Source organism: Podarcis pityusensis (genome assembly GCF_964106645.2).
Source record: "Podarcis pityusensis genome assembly, chromosome: 6".
Taxonomy (NCBI): domain Eukaryota; kingdom Metazoa; phylum Chordata; class Lepidosauria; order Squamata; family Lacertidae; genus Podarcis; species Podarcis pityusensis.
This window is the reverse complement of record NC_138030.1, coordinates 81428600-81453981: the sequence shown is the minus strand read 5'-3', so window position 1 is coordinate 81453981 and position 25382 is coordinate 81428600. Positions and strand designations below refer to the sequence as shown.

The following is a 25382-nucleotide window of genomic DNA, read 5'->3' as shown; positions in this document are numbered from 1 at the left end:
TTATTATTATTATTAAATGCAAACTGACGACATGAATTAAGTAGTGTATAATTAAAATGAGGCCCATGTGCACCCACTCACATTCATCCCTTGTTTCCTGCAACTTTTATTTGCCTCCTCCTGTCAGAATTTAGACTGTAAGCTCCTTAGGGTTTAGGGTGGCCAGTTGCATATCACTTGCAACAGGGATGCCAACTTGAATAAAATATTGGGGGGGGGGAGGTAAGGCCCATCCCTAATGATCACATGATGTGCTGCACACACACCATTTGAATGGCAATGCCCATCAACTTAGAAGGGATGGTCCCCTCGAATATTTTAGGGGGGGTGTGGGCAAAGGGACCTTGGCTCGTAGGAGTTGACTTGCATATTGCATTTCATTCCTCTGGAAAGTAGGAGACGTGGCAATCCTGTCAGGGGAAGGAGGGCCTTCATTTTCTTGGTATGTGTACGTTGACTGCACAACTGCAACAACAACAAAATGCCCGTCAAATGCAAAGGAAGAAACAAAAATAGCACCACAGAAAGAGCAAAAAGAAGAAATAGAAAGCAAAACTTACTGGGGGGGGGGGGGAGATCGGGTCTACAGTAGTGACTCACCCTGAAAGTGCTACGTGACTTTTTATCACCCCACTAGAAGTAAAATTTTCCATGTTATGGAAACCGAAGAGATAACAGAAGTCGGTATAGCTATCAAAAAGTATCTCTCACACAAAAGGAGGATGAGGAGAGAAGAGCATGAGGAAAAGAATCAAACTCAAGACACCTATTCTTAAAATCACAAAGCTCCTTTAAGTACAAGCTTGGATGGAAAGACCAAGGGAGCTGGTCTTTCACAGCCGAGGCAGCCATGTGGACCTTGCTTCCTGTCTTCCCCTGTGCTGCACATAAGCTCTGTATATGCTATTGGGAACACTGCAAACAGCTAATTATAAAAGAATTCCTATTCCACCGTCTCATAAAATACCAGGGCAGCATACAACGATAAAACATGAAAAGTAAACCATTAAAAATAGAACAAAATAACCATCAAAATGACTGGCTACTCATGAAGATTTTAAACAGTGACATAGACCTGTGGGCATAAAAATGTCATCAAGAAATGCCTGAAAGTGATTGAGGCTTTTAATACAGGGGACAACTGTCTGCACTGCTCCGGACAATATCAGTGATCAGGCTTGAATAAAAAGGCTTGCTTGCTTAGGCAAGGCCAGATTAAGTCTTGTGGTATCTTAAAGACTAAATAATAATAATGGTATAATTTTTGCAGACTACAAGGAATACTATGGGCCTCTGGTGTTTCAGAGATTCCAGCAAAACACAAGTGGTTTACAAAGATCAGTAAACAATAATAAAACCTCAGAGTTTTAAAATCACCCATCTATTTTCCTCATCCATGTCACCATCGTCGCTTTGCACAGAAGTCCAGCACAAACCTTAACATGCAACGCCTGTTCACATTATACTTCATCAAAGACTCTACTTCGTTCACACAGAAAACTACAAATCACTTCCTGCTCCCAAACCTCCAAACTCTCTCCCCATGTATTAATTACTTTGTTTGTGGGGCGGGGTAGCAGGTGGGGAGAGATACCTCAGATAAACAAGGCTATACTATATTAATTACAAATGAACATCGTTTCCTCTGACCTGACTGACCACTGTCACTAGGCCTGGGCAAACTGCAGAGATTCCATGGACCGGGAAATAAGAAATTATACTAAAGGGAAGGGAGAAAAGAGCAGCTCTTTAGGACAAAGGGATTCCTATCTCCATGTGCCGAAACAATTCACTCTTCAAGCATAGCTCTGACTTCGTTAACCAGAAGGTTGGTGGTTCGAGTATGTTTCTGAGCAAAATTCAAAGTGTTGGTGCTGAACTTTAAAGCCCTAAACGGCCTTGGTCCAGTATATCTGAAGGAGCATCTCCACCCCCATCGTTCTACCCAGACACTGAGGTCCAGCACCGAGGGCCATCTGGCAGTTCCCTCACTGTGAGAAGCCAAGTTACAGGGAACCAGGCAGAAGGCCTTCTCGGTAGTGGCGCCTGCCCTGTGGAATGCCCTCCTACCAGATGTCAAAGAGAACAACAACTACCAGACTTTTAGAAGACATCTGAAGGCAGCCCTGTTTAGGGAAGCTTTTAATGTTTGATGCATTACAGTGGTACCTCGGGATGTGAACGGGATCCGTTCTGGAGCCCCATTCGCATCCTGAATGGAACATAAGATGCGATGGCGTGTCTGTGCATGCGCGGGTTGCATTTTGCTGCTTCTGTGCATGCGCATGACGTCATTTTGAGAGTCTGCGCATGTGGGAACAGCGAAACCCGGAAGTAAGGTGCTCCGTTACTTCTGGGTTGCAGCGGAGCGCAACCCGAAAGCGCTCAACCTGAAGCACATTCAACCCGAGGTAAGACTGTACTGTATTTTAATATTTTGTTGGAAGCTGCCCAGAGTGGCTGGGGAAGCCTAGCCAGATAGGCGGGGTATAAATAATAAATTATTATTATTAAATTATTATTCGAGCCCACCCAGGGACAGTTGTGGGCAGGATTCCTGCATTGTGGGGGGTTGGATTACATGACCCTCAGGGACCCTTCCAACTCTACAATTCTATGATAGTAAAGGTAAAGGGACCCCTGTCCATTAGGTCCAGTCGTCTCACTTTATTGGCCGAGGGAGCCGGCGTACAGCTTCCGGGTCATGTGGCCAGCATGACTAAGCCGCTTCTGGCGAACCAGAGCAGCGCACGGAAACGCCGTTTACCTTCCCGCCGGAGCGGTACTTTTTTATCTACTTGCACTTTGACGTGCTTTCGAACTGCTAGGTTGGCAGGAGCAGGGACCGAGCAACGGGAGCTCACCCCGTCGTGGGGATTCGAACCACCAACCTTCTGATCGGCAAGTCCTAGGCTCTGTGATTTAACCCACAGCGCCACCCGCGTCACTGAAAGGGGAAGAAACCAGGCTAGCTCATCTATCTGCACATTTTGCTTCCTAACTTTCTTAATAGGAGGCTCCTTAACTTATGGCTGCTTTTTAAAAAGGAAAGCTCAGAGCCTTCCCCCCTTTGGAGACGGGGCCCTGGTGTACCTGCTCCAGGTGCACCATTGATAATCTGGACTTGGCTCAGGTTCTCCTTAAGATATCCCGATCCCAAGCTGTTTCAGCAGAGATCAGTTCCTGATCAAATGGAGAAAGTAGACGCGCACACGGTTTATATAAACAGCAGATTTAGGATCAATGCTTGGAGGCTGGCACAATTGCCTCCCGCCCATGTCAATTCTATGTACAACTGATGTTTAAAACCATCTAATATGACATGGGAACACAAAGGAGGTGCAAGAAGAGCAGCACAGACCCAAATCCCCTAATGAGAGCACACTCTTATGCGTTTTGGTTCGCCGATCAGCTCGCTGTGGATGCTGTGATCTTGGTGAACTCGTAAATGGGAAAGCACAATCTCTCGGCAGCATATATTGATTACAAGACAGCCTTTGATTCTCTGCAGCCTTCTTGGCTGCTTCAAATACTTAGAGGGTACAAAGTGAATCCTGCTAGTGCAATAGTCCTGCTATTGATGAAACGGAACGTAAATATTGCCACAGGATTGCTACCAGATTATTGGGGGTGAAACTGTTGCCGCTGCAGTTTCAAGGTAATACGTGACCAGAGTTGGGGGCTTGACAAAGGAATCTTCACGGTGCCCAGAATTTTTGGAAGGAAGGAATGTGCTTTGAATATGCTGTACAGTGGTACCTCAGGTTACATACGCTTCAGGTTACACACTCCGCTAACCCAGAAATAGTGCTTCAGGTTAAGAACTTTGCTTCAGGATGAGAACATAAATCGTGTTTTGGCGGCGCGGTAGCAGCAGGAGGCCTCACTAGCTAAAGTGGTGCTTCAGGTTAAGAACAGTTTCAGGTTAAGAACAGACCTCCGGAACGAATTAAGTACTTAACACGAGGTACCACTGTAAATGTGTTTGCAGCCCAGCAGTAGGCAGAGCCAGCTAATTCTGGTTTTGTCCCCATATTACCGTATTTTTCGCTCTATAAGATGCACCAGACCACAAGACGCACTTAGTTTTTGGAGGAAAAAAAAATTTCTGAATCTCAGAATCCAGAACAGCAAGAGGGATCGCTGCACAGTGAAAGCAGCAATCCCTCTTCCTGTTCTGGCTTCTGGGATACCTGCGCAGCCTGCATTTGCTCCATAAGACGCACACAAATTTCCCCTTACTTTTTAGGAGGGAAAAAGTGAGTCTTATAGAGCAAAAAATATGGTACTTTCGGTTGAGTTCTACAAAGGCAACACAGACACTAAGGACGAGGGAGCTGACAGTCAGGGCCATATCTCTAGACCAGATGTAAATAAAAAGAGAGGCAGGTGGTGCTGCCTGAGTTGAGACTGAAGTTAGCAGGATACTGCCCCATCTGCCAAAACGGATCACCTTCCTTTTTATGTGTGCATGCATGCATGTGGATATATGTGCATTAAAAAGTTATTTTGTATCATTATTCCACAATTGCTTCTATGCACCTATCTCAATATTACTACTAATACCAGTTGCCCAATGTATGATTGAAGATTTCACTTGTTCATTTTTTGTTTCCCATTCTACTAGCATCTTATATATTTTTGACAACACATTAACATTGCCTTCTAGCAGGTTTATCTCTAATTGGGAGGTTTGACTTCCAAAGCCCAATTTTTAATCTATTTTAAAGACTTCATCCTCTTAGCCAGGGGTCAGCAAACTTTTTCAGCAGGGGGCCGGTCCACTGTCCCTCAGACCTTGTAGAGGGCCAGACTATATTTTGAAAAAATAATAATAATGAACGAATTCCTATGCCCCACAAATAACCAGAGATGCATTTTAAATAAAAGGACACATTCTACTCATGTAAAAACACACTGATTCCTGGACTGTCCAGATCCGGCCCCCGGGCCTTAGTTTGCCTACCCATGCTCTTAGCCATCTAACGATGGAAATATGCATACACTTTAACATTTAGCCGATGAAAATGGTGACTTCCTATTCTATTTAATAAATTATTATTACTATACTATACTATACTATACTATACTATACTATACTATACACTATACTATACTATACTATACTATACTATACTATACTATACTATACTATACTATTATGATACTATTTATACCCCGCCCATCTGATTGGGTTGCCCCAGCCACTCTGGGCAGCTTCCAAAATAAAAATAATCATCAAACATTAAACATTATAAAACTTCCCTATACAGGGTTGCCTTCAGATGTCTGCTAAAGGTTGTATAGTTAGTTACTTACCTCCTTGGCTCAGGAGACACATATCTCCATACCCTCCAACATTACTCCAATGAAAACAGGGACACCCTAAGGAAAAGTGGGACATTCCGGGATCAAACCAAAAACCGAGATGGCTTCTGTAAATCTGGGACTGTCCCTGGAAAACAGCGACACTTGGAGGGTCTGAAATATGTTAGAGCTGGAGTACAGCTTCTCCTCCTTCTAGCCGCACTCAATCATCCTGCCTCTGATATTGGAATTCTCCCCTGTATCCAGAGGAAAGCAATCCTGTTAACCGAGCCCAGCTCACTGAAATCACCTCACACACAATGCTGTTTCTTGTCTACATGCATCTTATGAGAAATGGCGGGCTTTCATTTCTGTATCTGTTCCACTGGTGTAACTCTGGGGGTTTCTGGGCGAATATCAGGAGGGTGGAAGCACTGTAAGAAGGATCAGACTCAGACCCTAACAAAGCCACATTTGATGAATGCTTAGCTTTTAGACTTGAGGCGATTGCTCACCCCCACCCTGTTTTTCTCTGGCTTGCCATGCCACGTTGGATTGCATGAGGTTGCAGCGCACATGTGAAGCTGTATCGGAAGTGACACGTAGCAATGTAACTCCTCTGGGCACAGCAATGAGGATGACGCTTGGAAAAACTAGTCTTGTCCGTGGTTCTGTGACTTGAGACGACTCTGGATGGAACTGACTGATCCAGCGGTAAATTATCCGCTCGGTGGGCAGCGCAGTCCCATGTCAGTACCTGTCTCTCCGTGAGTAGATTTAAGCTGCGGGGAACACCAAACGAAAGGAAAACCTTTTGAGGCCTTGAGTCGATTTACGGGCATTTGTCTTGCTGACTCCGCTTATTGCAGGATTCAAAGAGAGATCAAGTGTGATTATACAAAGCCTCGCCAGTGCAGAAACAATCTGGCGAGGAACCACATGGATTTATTGAATATCGTTTCAACTTCTGGGATGCTCATTCTTCTGCCTACCCCATGTTATTTAATTGCAGTTGCCAGACTCTATATGTTAGGGTGATCTCTCGGATTATGTACAGATGGGCACAAACTATTTTAAAGAGTTATTCCGCCCTCCCCCCTTCTGCAAAGAGCCTGAAGTGCATGTTTTCCCAGGGTTAACATTCATTGAATATGACTGAGCTTCTATGTGCTCAGCAACTGTGCCGAAGCCTCCAGCAGCCGCTGGCCTGGAAGTTGGGCTGACTCACTGCAAATGTTTCATGATGCCTGAAATCAAATATTTTGATTCAGGCTCATGCTATCTATCAAACCTCAATATGAGGACAGTGTGTTCCTATTGGACATAGACGTTTTGCTACGTGGTAATGTGGCATAACACAAACTGGCTGCTGTGGGGCCATGGCAAGCTGTAGAATCGGAGAGAATATGCTATCCTTTCCCTTGAGATTTAAAAGCTTATGGTTTCAGAGAAGGAAGTACGATAACCAGAGTCACACCAAGGAATGGGAACAGAAGGTGGTGGATGTGAACATTAGCACGACATAAAGCTATTCATCACTCATACAATCAGTGGAAACACTCCTCAGACTTGATATAGGAGACAAATTTTCAGAGTGCATTTCAACAGAAGAGGCACTATTATGGGCAGTGGCATAGCATTCGTTGGCAGCACCCGGGGCAAGGCAAGGATTGCATCCCCTAACCTCCTTGGGGGCATTCGCTGTGCCCCTGTGGTGGTTGCTCCTCACGGAGGTCACATTTGCCCACTCAGCTCCCAGTGAGAGCAGCAGCTGGCACTCCTTAGCTGGTCCAGTGGCATCCCAGCAGTGCCAGAGCCACAGCAGGCCTAGGATGAGTCCTGGCTCTGTTTGGTGGGCATCCTTTCTCTGTGAGGAGAAGGCGTGGCCACAGCCCCAAAGACCTGGCCCAGGAGCAACTCACATCTTTGGAAGGTGGCCGTCACGTGGCCTCAGCGAGGGAATCCATCATGGGGGCACTGGGTTGCACCCCCTCAGCATTCTGCCCCAGGGCCACGGCACCCCTTCCCCCACGCTACACCACTGATTATGGGAAATGCCTTTTGCACACGATGCAAAGATTCATGGTTTGCCAAAAGAGACAAGTGCTTTAACATCACATCTAATCTAGGCCTTAAGTCTTTGACCATTTCGATGGGGCCTCAATATGTGACCTCTTAAAACACCTCAAAAATATTAAGAGAAATAAGTCATTTCGACATTGTCTAATAAACTACTGAAGCAGCGCTGGGCACTCTCAGTTGTAGTCTCATGACATTGCTTCCGTTTTTAACCCTGCAAAATCAAAAAAGGTGTGCTTGACGCACGGTGTGTATATTACGAAGTTCTGGATGTCATGCTAGCACGGCAGCCTCTAAGGTTTCCCACACAGCCATTGGTCCAGTCACACCAGCGACCTGCTGTTTCTTATTTCACTGAATTTGGACACTGTGAGTAAATTGGCAGCGGCACTGCAGCGCTGTGGATGGATTCAACCACTGTCTCTCTCTGGCTTGGGCTGTGTTACACCTGATTGCGTCTCATGACAGGACCTAGATCTAAACCTGCTGTTTTACACAAGGAAAAGCGAAAATTAATGAAAGGTTTGGATCGCATTAACCTTTTCTTTTATGCACTAAGCGGCACAAACAAGGGCCTGTTGTTTGGTCACTCAAGGACACAGCTGACATCAAGGGTCGGGATATAGCAGACGTTTGATTCATACCAGATGTGTAGATCTCATCACGCAAGAGGTGGTGGCAGAGATATGAATTTAGGTTCAGTGCCTTCTGAGCTTTAATATGGCAATAGGTGAAAGTGAGTAGGCTGAATGCCGGATGATGATTGCTCTATATATTACAACCATGCAAAAAATAATAATCATGTAATCAATACATTTCTAACAACAGAATAGTTTCCTTCCAGGGTTCCTCCCCCCTTTTCCTTATCTAGGTGCACACAGAGAGTAGAATATTTTCCCCCACAGGAATAAGTTCACACACGTACTCCCATCACTAGTGTCAGGGTAAAAGGTAAAGGTAAAGGGACCCCTGACTGTTAGGTCCAGTCGCGGATAAAAATTTGAGGAAAAGCTGCATTTGGCTCAACAAATCCTCTATTCGGGTCTGTGGACATAAAATCAAAAGATATCTCCAGGTGTGTTCTCCAGAAGTGATCTAAACTGACCTTCAAGCTTGCATTGATAGCTATGCCAGCAACATGGATGCTGGCTGAAGCCTCTAAGCCTTTCTCCTTCCTGCTGGCCCCAATGATCACCAAGTACCTCTGCTTCCACACGTTGATCACTATTGCCTTCTCCTTTTCATCCTCCATGTGGCAGAAGCACACACCACTAGGTGCCTGAGGATTGACCCAGTTAGAGAAGATAACAGCACTAGTGGGTAGGGAGGAGGCGGTGCTAGTGAACAACAGAACCAGTGGGGAAAGGTTCAGCCTGTTCAGTTCACTGAAATATCCTGGTGCTTTGGTTTGATGGAAGGAAGGTATGAGCCATCTGGGAGTTGACTACACAATGACAGGCCAGCAGGGATGTCCCACTGGCCTGTGCACAAGGTCTTATGGCTTACTCACAGTGCAACCCAAATTAGATAAGGGAAGGATGTCAAGGAGATGAGTAACTACATAACCTTGAGAGGGCATCTGACGGCAGCTCTGTATGGGGGAGCTTCTTAAGGTTTAATGCTTTATTATGTTTTTATATATCTTGGAAGCTGTGCAGAGTGGCTGGGGCAACCCAATCAGATGGGCAGGGTACAAATAATAAGTTGTTGTTATTACTATGACTTGGCCTCCCTGGCCTGTTAGTATTACATGCTTAGCATGGTGTTCATATCCCAACTTTCCTCCAATCTACTAGCTCTTAGCTGAACAGCAAGATCATAAGCCTTTAAAAGAGGCTTCAGAAATACCTTTTCTTGCCTCCTTCCCCAGAACAGAAAAGCAGCAATCGGTGAAGCTTGTAAAAACTCAACACACAACAATCTCTTTGCAAGAAAACGAAGGTCATGTTTTCCAGTTTAACATGTCAGGCCCTTCTCTGTTGAGAAAGGGCAAGCTCAATGTTTTGCTTGACAACTGAATCCAGCACCAACAAGGGCGGACTGCAACTGGCTGGAACAGATTGCCTCGGAACTGGTGCTTTCTGAAGGAAGGGCTTATGGAGGTGGGTGCCACCGGTCTGCAGGTTACTAATTAAAAGCCCAGCACTCAGAGAGGAAGCAATTCTGGATTGTACATACTGCAGGCCACAATGCAACATAAAAACCTCTGGGGCTGTATAAGCAGTTCGCAAACCATCTCGCCCGTTTGGGTGAGTGGTCTGCAGCTAATCTGGTTAATCCAACTGAATCAACCGTACCAACTGCAGTGGAGATGGCCAACCCGTGCGACGCTGTTCTGAACTGCTGGTCCAAAGGAGGGCTTGTGGGAGTGGCTGGGTGCAGGGATACCAAAGAAGGAGGTCCAAAACACCAGAGTGATCAGTTCTAGTGCCTTATGAAGGAAAGGTGTAGACTTACAGCAAATCAGCCTGCCAGGTCTCCCAGGGTTTACTGACGTAGGATGGATGCAGCAGCAAGAAGATGGCTTATCTGCACCCAAGCAAACATTCATGCATTCTTTATACACAAAGCAGCATACGCCACTTGGGCCTGGATTCTCTCCGCCTGACCAGGTGAGGGCACAGGTGGCAAATACCCAGATCTTACAGATAGTTCCCCTTTCTGGACTCAGAGCTCAGCACCCCAAGCCCCCATATAAGGATAGTATCAAAGCAAGCCAATTATCAAAGCAAATGAATATAAATATACATGAGCTCATTGCTATAACAGCTACCAATTAATTGTGGAGGGGTTTTGACTACCAAGATGGCGTCCGCAGTGCTTCCAGAAGAGTTTGCCTTTGGATCAATGCAGACACCCAGCCCTGTGTTGTTGGACTACAGCTCCCATCGTCGCTGACCATGCTGGTTGAGGAAGATGGGACTTGAGAGTCCAACCACCTCTTGAAGGCCGCAAGTGGGTTACAGTCAACTACAGTAGTACTTAATGGAAGTGAATGAAGGGAGAAGGAGCATAGCTCTGAATGGGTTAAAAAAGCCACACCACACACAAAAAACACTGCAAGCAAAACTCTCATTTCATGGACTTGAAGCCAATTTCATTGGTTGAAAGCCCAGCTTCAGATATATCCCAAGATAGTAAGGAGAAAGAGTTTAAGAGAGAAATGGAAGCAGAAGTTAAAATGTTGAGTAAAGATGAACTAGCGCCAGAATTCCTATGCTTATTCTACAGATGTTGCTGCAAAACAAAAAGGCATATGATTTTATATTTATGACTTCATACTCCTCATAAGTGAAGGAAAATGTACTAGCTACTGTAATAGCTAGTCTGGAGAAAGAAGCAAGATGTCAAGATTTTAACCACATTTGGGTGGGAATGTAAAGTAGCAAAGCAACTCTGTATTAATGTGATCAATGCAACTGAGGGCAATTGGAAAAGCCCACAGTTTTGTTCTTGGGTGGATTGGAATAACAACAACAACACCAACATTTATACGCCACCCATGTGACTGGGTTACCCCAGTCATTCTGGGTGGCTTCCAACAAATTAAAACACAATATGGGTTAATTTTCGGTTAATATTGATCCAATATAAAAATAAACATGGGAAATATGTTAGTTACAGTGGAAATATTAGTGGCCATTAGTTGGAACAAAAATAACTCATCATTTGAGGCCTAGAATATATTTTTATGTGTGTGTGTGCGCGTGCGCGTGTATATATATATATATATATATATATAGGACTAATATACATACGACAAACTATTATAAGAAATGACAGGAAGAATAAGTGGGCAAAAATAAAAATCTGTGGATTGTTGGTATAAGTTTATTTGCTACTGGAATGAGAAAACAAATGACCAGAATGATATAAAATACGTGTTGGAAGTAATCTGCAGGAATAATATGACGAGGAGATAACTTCATTTATAACAATACTACAAATTTAGTTACTCACTTGGTATAATTTATCTTAAACAGATAGATTTGTTATGCCTTTCTGTCTATGCCTCTTTATGTGTAAATGACTTATTTAAAGCTAAAAAAAATACATTAAATAAAAATTCCTGTCCTTTTTCCATTGACATTCATCAAAGAAATGCAGTCAGCCCAGGGGCTGCACAACTTACTTTTTTTGGCTTCCTCAAGCTTGTCCTTGGCACGCTTTTCAGCCTGCAAAAGCTGTTGTATTCCCTGAGACTGGCTCGTCATTCTGGCTCCTTGATTTCAGAGGTGCCGTGCGGTGACTGGGAAAGAGGAAGGGGACTTTATCCTGTGTCTTGTTGTGTCAACATTAAGAGGATTCACTTTGCCCTGCCCAAGCCTGCTGAAGCGAGATTCATGCTCTGGGAGGTGGCTGTAAGGGAGGCGCGCAGACCAGTTCTCTTTCCCCCTGGTTTATACAGGATCACGGAAATGTTTTGAAAATCTGGTGCCTGTGTTTGTCCATAATATTTGTGGACCTTTTTTTTTTTAAGAGCAAAAGTAATTAGAGTACCAGCAGATCCCAGGACACTTTCAGACCATTGCTATTTTCGAGTGGGAAATTAACACACCAGCAAATTCTGGTAATACAAGTACAGCCAGTTCCTTGATTGTGCAATGAACCCGCTTCCCCAAGAGATCAGACTTTTTTTTTTTTTGCAATAAGGTGAAACCACTGGAAAGCACAGGATGACATTAACATGACACAGTATCACATAAGCTCTGCACAAGCGTATCAGGATGAATGCTCAGGAAACACTGATTGTCTAGAAGTACCCTTAGATTTTAAACAAATTCAACCCCCATCAGCGTTATCCTATGTTTGCTGCATGTGTTGAATCTACCTTTCTGTGCCAGAACTAGTGGCAACATGCCAAGCACTGCTACTATCTAGACTTCGTGCCATCCAGATGTTGTGCTGGCAGGGGCAGATGATGGGACTTGTAGCGCAAAACATCTGAAGAGCACCACACTGAGGAAGGCTGACCGAAACCCTGCCTAAAGTAGAATTTATGTGAATGATGTGAAATGCCAACACCTACAAAGTGATTCCTGGGATGTGGGGGTTACAAAATGTGCCCTGTGGTGGCATAATTGCCTGTCACATATTTCAGGCTATCCCCACAGTCACATTTCCCCCCCTGAGGTTCAGAGACAATAAATAAATAAAAATATATCGGGGGGCCACTAGGGGCGCATTGGAAGATGGCCGACAATACCATCTCTCTGGACCACACGGGGTAATTAAGAGGCTGTTATGGGAGTAGGCAGCCTCCCTTGTTGCCCCAAGGGAATGGGGAACACTGCCCTTGCCTGCTGTGCTCACAAATCACCCCTAAATTCGAAAGAAGGGGGTGAGGGCACTAGGCAGAATGCCCCCGTGTGGACTTCGGCTCTCCTGGACGCTGTCTCTGATAGCGCACTAGCTGCAGCAATTTGGAATAATTAATTACAAAAGAAGCAAATGCACATATTTCAAGTGAAGAAGGGGAGTTAAGACTGCTAATTGAAGGGACCTCTGCAAAAGAAGACGATGGGTTGGAGCAACAGGAATATTTTACGATGAAGATACTTCAAAGGCTGGGTATGTCGGCACCGGGACTGAATTGGGGGGGACGGGGGACCTTTTTTACTTTTCTTCTATGTGATTAACCAAGAACCCCTCCTCATTAGAACAGTCGGTTTAACTGACCCAAGCAGGATGGTTAAGGTCTGTGTGGAAATAAACCTTAACCAAAAGTATGCTTTATGGAGATCGAGAAGGAATAAGAGCTTTTGGAATGGCGCAGCAATTAATTCAGAGTCGCCATCTTGCCAAAGGATTTATAGTCGGGAGGAGGAACGGAGGTGTGAATTGACCCTCTCCTGCCAGGCCAAACCACAGGAAAAGGGTGTGAAACATGGTCTGTGAAAGAGCATTGTGGCTGAGGCGGGAGCATGGCTTGGGGAGCTGGGGGGGGGCAAAGAGCAAGGCCTGGACTCAATACCTGAGGTTCTTCACCTGTGAATTAGGTAAAGGTAAAGGGACCCCTGACCATTAGGTCCATTCGTGGCTGACTCTGGGGTTGCGGTGCTCATCTCGCTTTATTGAGCCAGTGTGGTGTAGTGGTTAAGAGCGGTGGACTCGTAATCTGGGGAACCGGGTTCGCGTCTCCGCTCCTCCACATGCAGCTGCTGGGTGACCTTGGGCCAGTCACACTTCTTTGAAGTCTCTCAGCCCCACTCACCTCACAGAGTGTTTGTTGTGGGGGAGGAAGGGAAAGGAGAATGTTAGCCGCTTTGAGACTCCTGAAGGGGAGTGAAAGGCGGGATATCAAATCCAAACTCTTCTTCTTCTTCTTCTTCTTATTGGCCGAGGGAGCCAGCGTATAGCTTCCGGGTCATGTGGCCAGCATGACTAAGCCGCTTCTGGCGAATCAGAGCAGAGCACGGAAACGCCGTTTACCTTCCCGCCAGAGCGGTACCTATTTATCTACTTGCACTTTGAGGTGCTTTTGAACTGCTAGGTTGGCAGGAGCTGGGACCGAGCAATGGGAGCTCACCCCATCGCGGGGATTTGAACCGCCGACCTTCTGATTGGCAAGTCCTAGGCTCTGTGGTTTAACCCACAGCGCCACCCGCATCCCTTACCCGTGAATTACATCATTATAAAACACTGTAAGAGAAGAAGGACAAGTCGGACTCTTAACATCACCTCATGGGTGAGCCACGCATGTGGTGCCTCTAGGTGAGAACACATGCACCTCAGCAGCGAGACCTTTTGCCAAGAGACCAAGAACACCACTGCAAAGCTGTCAAGCAAGGCCGGAGCCTCCCTCAGTGGTTTGGATCCTGTGACTCTCACAGACGTGAGAGAGCACCCAGCAGCCTCTATTTTTGGAGGAGTTACTGTCACATTTCTTTTTTAAGAAATAAAAAAATGACTGCATTTTATGATACAAAAAGGGGAAGTGCAGGCCAGCTGGAGAAAATGGTTTCTACAGCAGAATGCACCCCTCCCAGTTACCTCCCTTGGGGATAAAAATGTAAAAGAGAAAATGAAAGCCTAAAATGGGAGAACAACCACTTTGCATATTTTCCCAGTCAATTGCTGACCAGTACTGCCCAGGGGTTCAGCCTGACCCCCTCAAGGAATTCCCATGTAACCAGAACTCCAGATCACAAGGGCAGGTTGCTCTTATTATGCACCACAGCCATTTCCTGACCACACACAAGTGAAGCACCAAGAGCTCTTTAACTAATTCCCATCCGGCATGTCTGAAAAGTGGCAGATACTTTACCAGGGCTTACGCACCTCAGATGTCAAGTCCAGGGACAGGCAGGCTAAATGGAAGTGAGCCTTCCACTCTGAAACCACCACAGCCTTATTGGGTCTTAAGTAATTTGCAGGTGTGCTGCATTAGCAAGTTCATAAATTGGCAGTCGTTAGTGGAGGCAGCCTTTGTTCCAAATACAGATGCAATGCTTCAGACGTCATACAACGATGAAAGGGTCAAAACAGCAGGATGCCAAAGAGCCTAGCTGGGGGGAGGGCATTTGTATGTGCTTTCTTTTTGTTTTGAGTGCAAGTTATCAAAGCCAAAGGAAAAAGGTTGTGCAAACACCTGCATGTGTGTGTTTGTGTGTGTTTAATGCTATCAAAACGAGGCCAACCATCGCTATTGTTTTAACCAAGAGAACTTCTTCAAACAGATAAAGGTATGAACCTCAGAAATGCAAAAGTCTCAAAGTTTCACATCGACTAAGGCTGCTTTTCTGCAACACCGGACTCCTACTGCGTCCTGTTTCTCCTCCTATTCGCAGAGGCTTTTTCTCACTTTAACTTCTAACCACATCCTGTTTGATTCTTGGAACAAAAATTCTTTTGTGTTTCTTAGCATGGGGCCGAGCGCCACTGAGGCCTTTATAGTCTGTTCTCTCACAGTATCTGGGTGGTGGAAGGGAAACATAGAGACCGTAGATTGCGGCGACCACAAGGGAGCAACACGCTACTCCACCCTCTCCCCTTCAGGTCAGTCCTAAGGAAGCCTGGCAGTACAACAGTGTCCTACAATGCTGCCACGGTCGCAGGAAGGTTGCAGAGGGGAGGCCTGCATTCCTTGCCAATCCCACAACAGTGGGAACATCACTGTTGATAGGAACTTGACTTTGGAGTCCCTGTGAGCTGTGAATGCCACCACCATGGCAAGAGGCCTGGAAGACTTAGGGCAATGAACTGAAGAGCAGGATAGGCTATCATAAGGACATTGCCAGGAGGTGCAAGGCTTGGGATTTGATAGCATGCCTTGAAAAATGCCCCAGTCCCTGTGTGTTTCAAATATGAATGCATTTGCAGATCTGAACAGAGTTGCACTGGTTTGTTGTTGCAAAACAGGGTTTCAGGTTTCCAGACTTCCTCCTCTGGAATGTGCAAGACATTTCCTTATCATCCTTACCCTTACAGTTGTGCGACGAAATCATTTTCTTGGATGCTTGGCAAAGAACGTCGGTGGATGAAAGCCCACCTCCTAGGAAATGGGACCTTTAGAACGCCTTGCATTTGCCTCTAGCTCAGGATTCGATCAGAGCTGGAGATGAAGTGTTAGCTTTGTCACTGTAGGAATCTCCCTACTTTCCTCTTTTACATGAGCTACACGGGGTGGTTGTGACTCTACGCCACCCTGAGCTCCGTGGAATTATAAACCAAGCTTTAATTGGTTCAAAATATAGCAACAAGGATGCTAATGGGCATGGATTATACTGTATGCTTAGCAGGTCCAGCATCAGTACCCATAATAGTAGTACAGTGGTACCTCGGGTTACATACGCTTCAGGTTACAGACTCCGTTAACCCAGAAATAGTACCTTGGGTTAAGAACTTTGCTTCAGGATGAGAACATAAATTGTGCTTCGGCGGCGCGGCAGCAGCAGGAGGCCCCATTAGCTAAAGTGGTGCTTCAGGTTAAGAACAGTTTCAGGTTAAGAACAGACCTCCGGAACGAATTAAGTACTTAACCCGAGGTACCACTGTAGTAGTAGTAGTAATAATAATAATAATAATAGTAATGATAATATAATATTTATACCTGCCCATTTGGCTGGGTTTCCCCAACCACTCTGGGGCAGCTCCCAACAGAATATTAAAAACACGATAAAACATCAAACATTAAAAACTTCCCCAAACAGAGCTGCCTTCAGATGTCTTCTAGAAGTCAGATAGTTGTTTATTTCCTTGACATCTGATGGGAGGGCGTTCTACAGCGTGGGTGCCACTACCAAGAAGGCCCTCTGCCTGGTTCCCTGTAACCTCAGTTGTCGTAGTGAGGGAGTCACCAGAAGGCCCTTGGAACTGGACTTCAGTGTCTAGGCTGAGCAATGGGATGGAGACGCTCCTTCAGTTATACTGGGCTGAGGGCTTTAAAGGTCAGCATCAATATTGACCAGCACCATAAAAAGATATGGCATGGCTCTGAGGAGGGTGTTGCTGGTGAGACTGATACCAGGATTAACATATATCTGGTGCTGAAAGGAGGAGTGCAGACCCAGACAGCTTTAGAGAACAAAATCCACTGGGACACCCCCCCCCCCCCAAAATTACTAGGACCCTATACTGTCATAACGTGGTTGGTATCTTTCAAGTTACAACAATCTCTTCCTCAGGTGTGTGAGCAGGGCGGGGGGGGGGGGGCATTGAAAGGAGGGAATAGATGCTTCTACCTTACGAGGGACCTGTAAATTCCAATTATTGCCAGAAACAGACTTTGCTAATTGCTTTCATTTTGAATTTCCATTTGAGTATGATACCTTTGAGGATTTCTGGGGTCATTTGCAGAAGGGCCATTTCTAACCTAATTAGACCGCAAGTGCTTCCCCCATTACCATCCTAGATCTACAAGCATGGACAGTTCTCCCTAGTTGGTAGCAGAGATATGGGTATATTTTACATTGCTGTGCTTTCCTTGACAAAACCAGTACAGTCATACCTCGGGTTACAGACGCTTCAGGTTGGGTTTTTTTGGGGTTACGGACCGCCGAAACCCAGAAGTACTGGAATGGGTTACTTCTGGGTTTTGGCGGTCGTGCATGCGCAGAAGCGCTAAATCACGCTTTGCGCATACACAGAAGCGCCAAATCGCAACCCGTGCGTGTGCAGACGTGCTGCTGCAGGTTGTGAGCACTGCGGGTTGCAAACGTGCATCCCGCACGGATCATGTTCGCAACCCGAGCATCCACTGTATAAGGAAAGCTGAAACTCTCAGGAAGGTCCAGTTATAATCTGGTGAACCGGGTTCACTTCCCTGCTCCTCCACATGCAGCTGCTGGGCGACCTTGGGCCAGTCGCACTTCTCTGAAGTCTCTCAGCCTCACTCACCTCACAGAGTGTTTGTTGTGGGGGAGGAAGGGAAAGGAGATGGTTAGCCACTTTGGGACTCCTTAAAGGAAGTGAAAGGCGGGATATCAAATCCAAACTACTACTCCTCCTCTTCTTCCACACAAGCACAATAACAGTTCGGTGCATAGCTAAGAGACATGATGCCCTCCAGATTTTGTGGGACTACAGCGCCCCTCATCCTTGGTCATAGGCCATGCAAGCTGATGGGAAGTGGAGTCTAACAATATCTGAAGGGCACTGGATTGGCTGACCTTGCCGTTTGTGTCTCTGCCTTACAGTGCTTTATGTACACACAAAGCAGATATAACTACATCTCTCTCTCTCTCTCTGTTTCTGCGTCACAGTGATATCAGCCTAGTTAAGGTACTTCCATAGCTTGATATGCTGAAATCAGGGGTTAAAATTGCTCTGCTCTTTTGGGTAGACTCTAGATCTGTGAGGGGCATACAATAGTTGTAAGATTGTTGAGGTGGGACCGACAGTATCCCAAATGTGAGAGACACGATAAGGCTGGATCTGATTTTGCAGCTCCCAGCATAGGGAGAACAGCAGTTTGTGCAACGAAATTGAAATTTCAGCGCTGCCTTTTTATTCTTACTAAATGAAATTCACTTGCAGCAGGGTTCGCCCACCAGATGGTGACTTTAACAAACAACCAGCATATCATTGGCCTTGTGGGACCTTACTGCCATTTAATATAAAAGTTGATAGTTACAGTATAATAATAAAAAAAGTTTCAACAGACAGAAAAGCTGTGCTTGGCAAAAACTGCAGTGTTTCCAAGAAAGTGTGTGTGTGTTTGTTTCTCTCTGGGTGTAGATGTTATTGCAAAATGACCTGTAATAAGTATTGCAAAAAGAGAAACCAAACAATCAGCTGAACATTTAGGGCAGACTCCAGAACGTCATAAGCTTGGGGAGTGGGGATGGGAGGTTGAAGCTACTGAAGCTGTGAGGAAGGATAGCTCAAGGGGGGGGGGGGACAGCACAGGAGGAGGAAAGAGAAATAAATATCATTTCCCTGTGGGCAGAGGTAAAGGTCAAGGGACCCCTGACCATTAAGTCTAGTTGCGGATGACTCTGGGGTTGCGATGCTCATCTCGCTTTATTGGCTGAGGGAGCCGGCATACAGCTTCCGGGTCATGTGGCCAGCATGACTAAGCTGCTTCTGGCGAACCAGAGCAGCACACAGAAATGCTATTTACCTTCCTGCTGCAGCGGTACCTATTTATCTTGTTTTTCTTTTTTCTTTTAATTTTTTTAAATTCAAAATTATAACAAGACATATTATCCAAAAACATATCATCCTTGTCCCCCCCCATTTTTCCTCCCTCTCCCCTCCCACACAAAACCCACACAGTTTGCTTTGTTGCGTCTTCACATACTTTGTAAAGGGTTCACAGTTGTCCTTGTCCGGTAGCATATATGTCAGTTTTGCCAGTTCTGCATAGTCCATCAATTTTTCTTGCCATGATTCTTTAGTTGGGGTTTCTTCAGTCTTCCATGCTGGTGCTACCAGAACTCTCGCGGCCGTTGTCGCATACATGAAGATGTTTTTCAACTTTTTTGGCAGGTCTTTCCCTACAATCCCCAACAAAAATGCCTCAGGTGCGGTACCTATTCATCTACTTGCACTGGTATACTTTTGAACTGCTAGGTTGGCAGGAGCTGGGACAGAGCAGCGGGAGCTCACACCGTCGCGGGGATTTGAACCACCGACCTTCTGATTGGCAAGCCCTAGGCTCTGTGGCTTAACCCACAACACTAAAGTGATGAGTAGGTGGAGGCTCACCCTGGATAATCATTTGGGCAACACTTCTGCTTACCTGTATGTTCAGTGGGCAGAAGGGGAACCTCCTCACCAGCAGAGTAACGCTGGCATCACTCTATGGGCAGAAGCCAGTGGGAGGCTGGCAGGGCTGGCCAGACAGACACCCACCCAGCCTGGCATAAAGGGAGTTTGGATTGCTCGGCCTCCAATTTAGCCCCACTAAAATGTAGGGCTAATTAAAATTTTTCCTCAGAATGCATCATTTGTGGGTGATGAAATTTGCCAAATATTCTCCAGGGAGAGGATTGACATTTTTTAACAGTTTGGGAGGAACTCAGAAAAGAGAATTTTTGAACATTGGTTAGGAAACTATTTTTGCTTGCTTTCGTAGTGGATGAAACTATTTTTTTTAGTTCTTATTAGCGAATGAAGGAAACATTGGGCTAAGGAAAGGAGAACTGGAAGGCGTAACGATCAATTGCATTGCTTTCTTATTAAATTAATTTTAAGGAATATTAAAACTGGATCCACAGTTGCACCCAAAATTCACAGGTGGTGAAATTGGGGGGGGGGGGTCCGTTTCATGGTGCTCAGTAATTAATGCAATTCATCATATATGGGACTGCCTTTTAAGATGGTTCAGAAACTGCAGCTGGTACTCATATCTTAGGAGAAATGTGTATATGACCCTTTTGTGCATCCTTTCAAAATAATAATAATAATGCTGCAATCTGATAGGAAAAACTGACAAGAAGAGAACTGTAGCAGGAACATCCTGATTCTAGCCAGACTCCACCCACTCCTCTGAGTCCAGTGCCACCTAGTGACTAACTGGCTTAATGACACTATCCACATATGTGTCACCCATGAATCTTTTGTCTGTGCTGCATAACCATTTTGGAACATCATTAGTATTTGCATTGCTCTGCCTTAGCAGTCAAAGGTAGCAGCAATCATGGATATTAAATCTTTTCTCATACAGGGCATGACAGGTGATAATGGAAGTCTCACAAAGGGAAATGGGTTGCTTTGAAAAGCTCAAAAGATTACATCTATATTTAAAGGAAGCTTTGTGCTTATGACAAAGTAATTCCTCATAAAAAAAGACTGCACAATGGTAGCACTTGAAATTTCTGCAAAATTAAATGAAACCCCATTGACTCTTCTCCATGGCAAGTCTTCAAATGGAAGATCTTTCAATTACATGCATTTGCCCTGAAGGGAACCTTACTCTTTAACTTTGATGATGATATTCTTTCCTCTTCCAAGTCTCGGCTCCTAATGCAGGTGGTTGTAAACCTGCCTTAAATAATATTTTAGAATGAGCTAACAGGATAACTCGCCAATCTCAGGTTTTCTGAAGTAATTAGGGTTGTTGGAGAATTCCAATAAAAACAGAAATGGAAGCAGAAACTGCCGATGTTAGCCTATTCATCCCATGTCCAGAAGAGAAGTAAATCCGGCAAATATAAGTGGTATTCACTGTTGTTGTTGCTTTCAGTCTGCAAATGATACTTCCTTGATTAAATTCTCCCCCTGTTTGCACTGCATCTCCCTTGCATTGAAATAAATGGAGTGAAATAACACAGTGGCATTGTAATTATGTAAACTTTGTAGTGCTGCCACAGTCAACAGCAAGACAAAAAGCACAGTGTTTGGTAGAAGACAAACTGCAGCAGAACGGAAACAACGCTAATTGGGATTATCACAGGGTGTGGAGGAAAATGGTGCCCTATTATATCCCAAGAAGCGATGCATCTGCCAAACAGTCCCAGTTTTCAGAAGTGTAATTTTTGCTTGTGTTCCCTATGTTTTTCCTATTCAAGAAAGACTCTCTTTTACAAATGTAATGCTAAACTCCATTTAACAATTGCTTGAAGCTACGGACTCCAGCTCTTGGAATTAACCGGGAGAATCCTGCAGCCTAGAATAGTTTTCTTTCAGGACCAGCCCAAGACATTTTGTTTCCTGAGGTAAATGACAGGATTCAATGCACAGAACAGGGCCGGCCCTACAATGAAGCAGAGTAAGGCAGCTGCCTCAGGTGGCAGGTGCTGAGGGACAGGGAGAGGACAGAGCTGTGAGTGCCACATGGCCTGCCCTGTACCCCCTATGCTAGTTGGCTGCCCTCAAGTGCAGTGGGAGAGACTTTCCTTTCACCTTTATCAGAGTAAGATTCAACAGGCAATCCACTTGGCTTCTGAGTGTGCCTTGGGGGAGGTTACCATCTCGTCCCTTGCCTCAGGCAGCAAAATGTCTTGAGCCAACCCTGGTACGGATTGCTGCAATAGCTGCCAACTGGAGCAGCTATTGAATCTGACTTCAGCACAGCTGACGGGACAGCATCCTCCACCATATGTGATAGCGAAGACTAGCTTAGTGAGAGTAGGGCCTGCCATGTGGCATATACAGCTGTTCTGCATCTTGGGAAATGCCTCTGGGCTTGTAGAGGAATGTCTACGATTGCTTCCCAATATTCCCCAACATCTGCTGCTTGAAATGGGTGCCCGATTCTGCCTAATGACAGGGACGGGCCTGTACATAGTCGTAGAAGGACTGAAGGACAGCATATGTCTAAATTTATAACTAAAGGTAAAGGGACCCCTGACCATTAGGTCCAGTCGTGACTGACTCTGGGGTTGCGTGCTCATCTCGCTCTATAGGCTGAGGGAGCCGGCATTTGTCCGCAGACAGCTTCCGGGTCATGTGGCCGGCATGACTAAGCCACTTCTGGTGAACCAGAGCAGCGCACGGAAACGCCATTTACCTTCCCACCGGAGTGGTACCTATTTATCTACTTGCACTTTCAGGTGCTTTCGAACTGCTAGGTTGGCAGGAGCAGGGACTGAACAATGGGAGCTCACCCCGTCGCGGGGATTCGAACCGCCGACCTTCTGATTGGCAAGCCCTAGGCTCTGTGGTTTAACCCACAGTGCCATCCGCGTCCCTTGAAATTTATAACTAGTATCTTGTAAACTTTGGCTCGACCTTGCGTTTGGCACTGCCTAGCAAAGTGCTCAGCCCAGCCCAGCTTCATGCAGCCTCACAGTTTAGGGGAGTTAGAACAATAAAACAATGAGATAAAACAATAAATTAAAACAACAAAGTGAAGCACTAAAAGGAGTTAAGAAATAAAATGGGAGAGAGTTGGCCTTAGAGCTCAAAACCCTTCTTCAAGCATTCGGCAGCCATCTTGGATCCTCAATGTAACCACATATGTCTAAATGCAGCTACCATGCCTGAGGACTGGTTCACCACTTGACTGCAGGTTCCAATGGCAACTTTGCACATGTAAACAAGCTGTTGCAGGTCAAGCACCATGAGAAGGGTCTGACGCTTCACGTCCTCCCTGTCACAATGCGTTTCAATGGAGTAATCCCACACATTCAACCGTGAGCAGTCAAGTGCTGTTAGGCACTCAAGCAATGTGATAACCAAGTTAAAAGCATCTGTGAATCAATTTGTAAGTGCCACTTCTAAAAAAACGGAGTCCAGATGTGACCTTCATAGCGCATTAATGGGAAATGGTATAGCGCAGTCCGCTGAATAATGAATTGGGAAGACACAGGTTCAGATTTCACCTCGGTTGTGGACACACAAGGGGGCCTTAGGCAAACAACTTTCAGTCTCAGTCCTTGACACTCAGCTGTAATTTGAGGGATAAAACTGACTGCATTACAGAATTGCTGTATGGCAGAGCTGGCCAAACTTTTTGGGCAAAAGTGTGAGAATGTGCCATAGAGCCTCCAACATTCTTCAGATGAAAATAGGGACATTCCCCCCCCCAACTCACCCTCCCTGACCCTTCCATTTTTTTGTCATCCCCACCATAGAGCAGAAGAAAGATGAGTGGCACCACAACCACACCAATGGGACACAGCACACATGTCCTCCACTGTGTGGTGTGGTGGTTAAGAGCGGTAGACTCGTAATCTGGTGAACCAGGTTCGCTTCCCTGCTCCTCCACATGCAGCTGCTGGGTGATCTTGGGCCAGTCACACTTCTCTGAAGTCTCTCAGCCTCACACACCTCACAGAGTGTTTGTTGTGGGGGAGGAAGAGAAAGAAGAATGTTAGCCACTTTGAGACTCCTTCGGGTAGTGATAAAGCGGGATATCAAATCCAAACTCCTTTTCTTCTTCAGAAAACCCCTTAATCCTGATTTTATTTTATTCATTGGTAGATTTACAAAAATAAAAACACCCCAATACATAAATTTTAGAAAGGGGCAAGATTAGACATGGATGCACAAAGCATTTTTATTTTTTAATCAAGACTCCTTGTGTTGTGTTCCGCTCCCCCTTTTCCCCCACCCAGGGCAGCCCTGCCCTTCACCTGCCCCTCGGAGCTGAATTCAATAAACATGGCATTTTGCTCCCCCCACCAGTCTAAAATTCTTGTTAAATTATTTCAAGTTGCGTATAGACTTGATTGTATGCACGACACTGCAAACCATTCACTGGAAGACATCCCTCATCACCACCAAACAAAATTTAGAGCTGTGGCTTTAATATAAAACTTTGGATGCATTTGTTCTGACTCCCCTGCCCTAGTGAAATGTTCTTTATTCACTCCTTAGAGGCAGTTTCACATCAGGGAAGAGACCCCAGATTTGTCCGTTATACCGTCAGTTTGTGAGCGCGTGTTGCTGGCGGTTGGGGTTGCTGATAGTATTCTGAGCTCCCTGCTGAGTCCTGGAACAATGACTTCAAAGCCTCTCTTCCACTTCTCCCCTGTTCTCTTTCTAAAACATCCTCAGGCCGTTCCCGCATAAAATGAGAAACATAAAAATAGCGAACAGCGCCGTGGTCCACAAGTATTGTGGGATAAATAAAGATTTGGTTGCTTTAAAACAAAACAAAAAAAGCACACACACAAAAAAGAATCTGAGCAAAATTGTGCATCTTTTGAAGTCGGGAGCCAAGCTCCCACTGATTTCAACAGCAACAGAATTTTGTCTGTGCAGCGCTCATCTTTGTGAACTGCTTAAACGGAGCTACCTGTTCATCCGCTTCTTTTATTTCTTCCCCACCACCACCCCACTCCTCCTGGAGATACTATTTTAAATGTGCTCAAAAAGCAGATAACAAAACACACCATGGGCAGAAGCCACAAAGAGCTAATGCCTCGTGATTGTGCCAAAAGATAGAGTGTCACTACTACAATTGAAATCAAAGGAGCTAATCTTTGTTATTTGTTTGAATCAGCATGCTTGAAATGTCCCCTTTCTCTTTCCTCTCCTTTCTTTTATAATCAGGGAAAAAGAAATTTATGGCTACTCACGGCTGCTTGAATCAGCAGAGGTGCACATCATTCATGCTCCTTTGTCTCTGACGCAGATATGAGGGTGGCTGGTCTGTCACTGATTTGATTCCACCAGGTTTCTTCAACCTGGTGTCCTCTAGATGTTTTGGATTCCAACTTCCATCAGTTCCAGCCAGTCAGCCAGCCAGCGTAAGACATGATAGGAATTATAGTTCAACAACACCTGGAAGGCAACAGTTTGGGGAAAGTCAGAGCTCAGGGTGCCTTATATATGGATCTCGGGTTCAATCCCTTTCAGAGCGATTACAGTGAGAGCCAGTGTGGTGTAGTGGTTAAGAGCGATAGACTCGTAATCTGGGGAACTGGCTTCGCGTCTCCGCTCCTCCACATGCAGCTGCTGGGTGACCTTGGGCCAGTCACACTTCTTTGAAGTCTCTCAGCCCCACTCACCTCACAGAGTGTTTGTTGTGGGGGAGGAAGGGAAAGGAGAATGTTAGTCGCTTTGAGACTCCCGAAGGGGAGTGAAAGGTGGGATATCAAATCCAAACTCTTCTTCTTCTTCTTCTTCTTCTTCTTCTTCTTCTTCTTCTTCTACTACTACAG

At 45.4% G+C, this 25382-nt stretch overlaps 1 protein-coding gene across 2 annotated transcripts in view; it reads right to left on the bottom strand.

The window, feature by feature from the left end:
* Positions 1–24890, bottom strand: part of ATP6V1G3 (ATPase H+ transporting V1 subunit G3) — a 33836-nt gene extending 8946 nt beyond the window's left edge. The window contains exons 1-2 of one of the 2 annotated variants that reach the window (XM_081010804.1): positions 24798–24890; positions 11519–11635 (exon numbers count right to left, since the gene is read on the bottom strand). In XM_081010804.1, coding sequence (XP_080866930.1) covers positions 11519–11600 — 82 coding nt within the window. In that variant the 5' untranslated portion in view covers positions 11601–11635; positions 24798–24890. Of the gene's footprint in view, positions 1–11518; positions 11914–24797 lie in introns of those variants that run through there. The other variant, XM_081010803.1, reaches the window with a different exon arrangement.
* Positions 24891–25382: the final 492 nt, after the last annotated feature.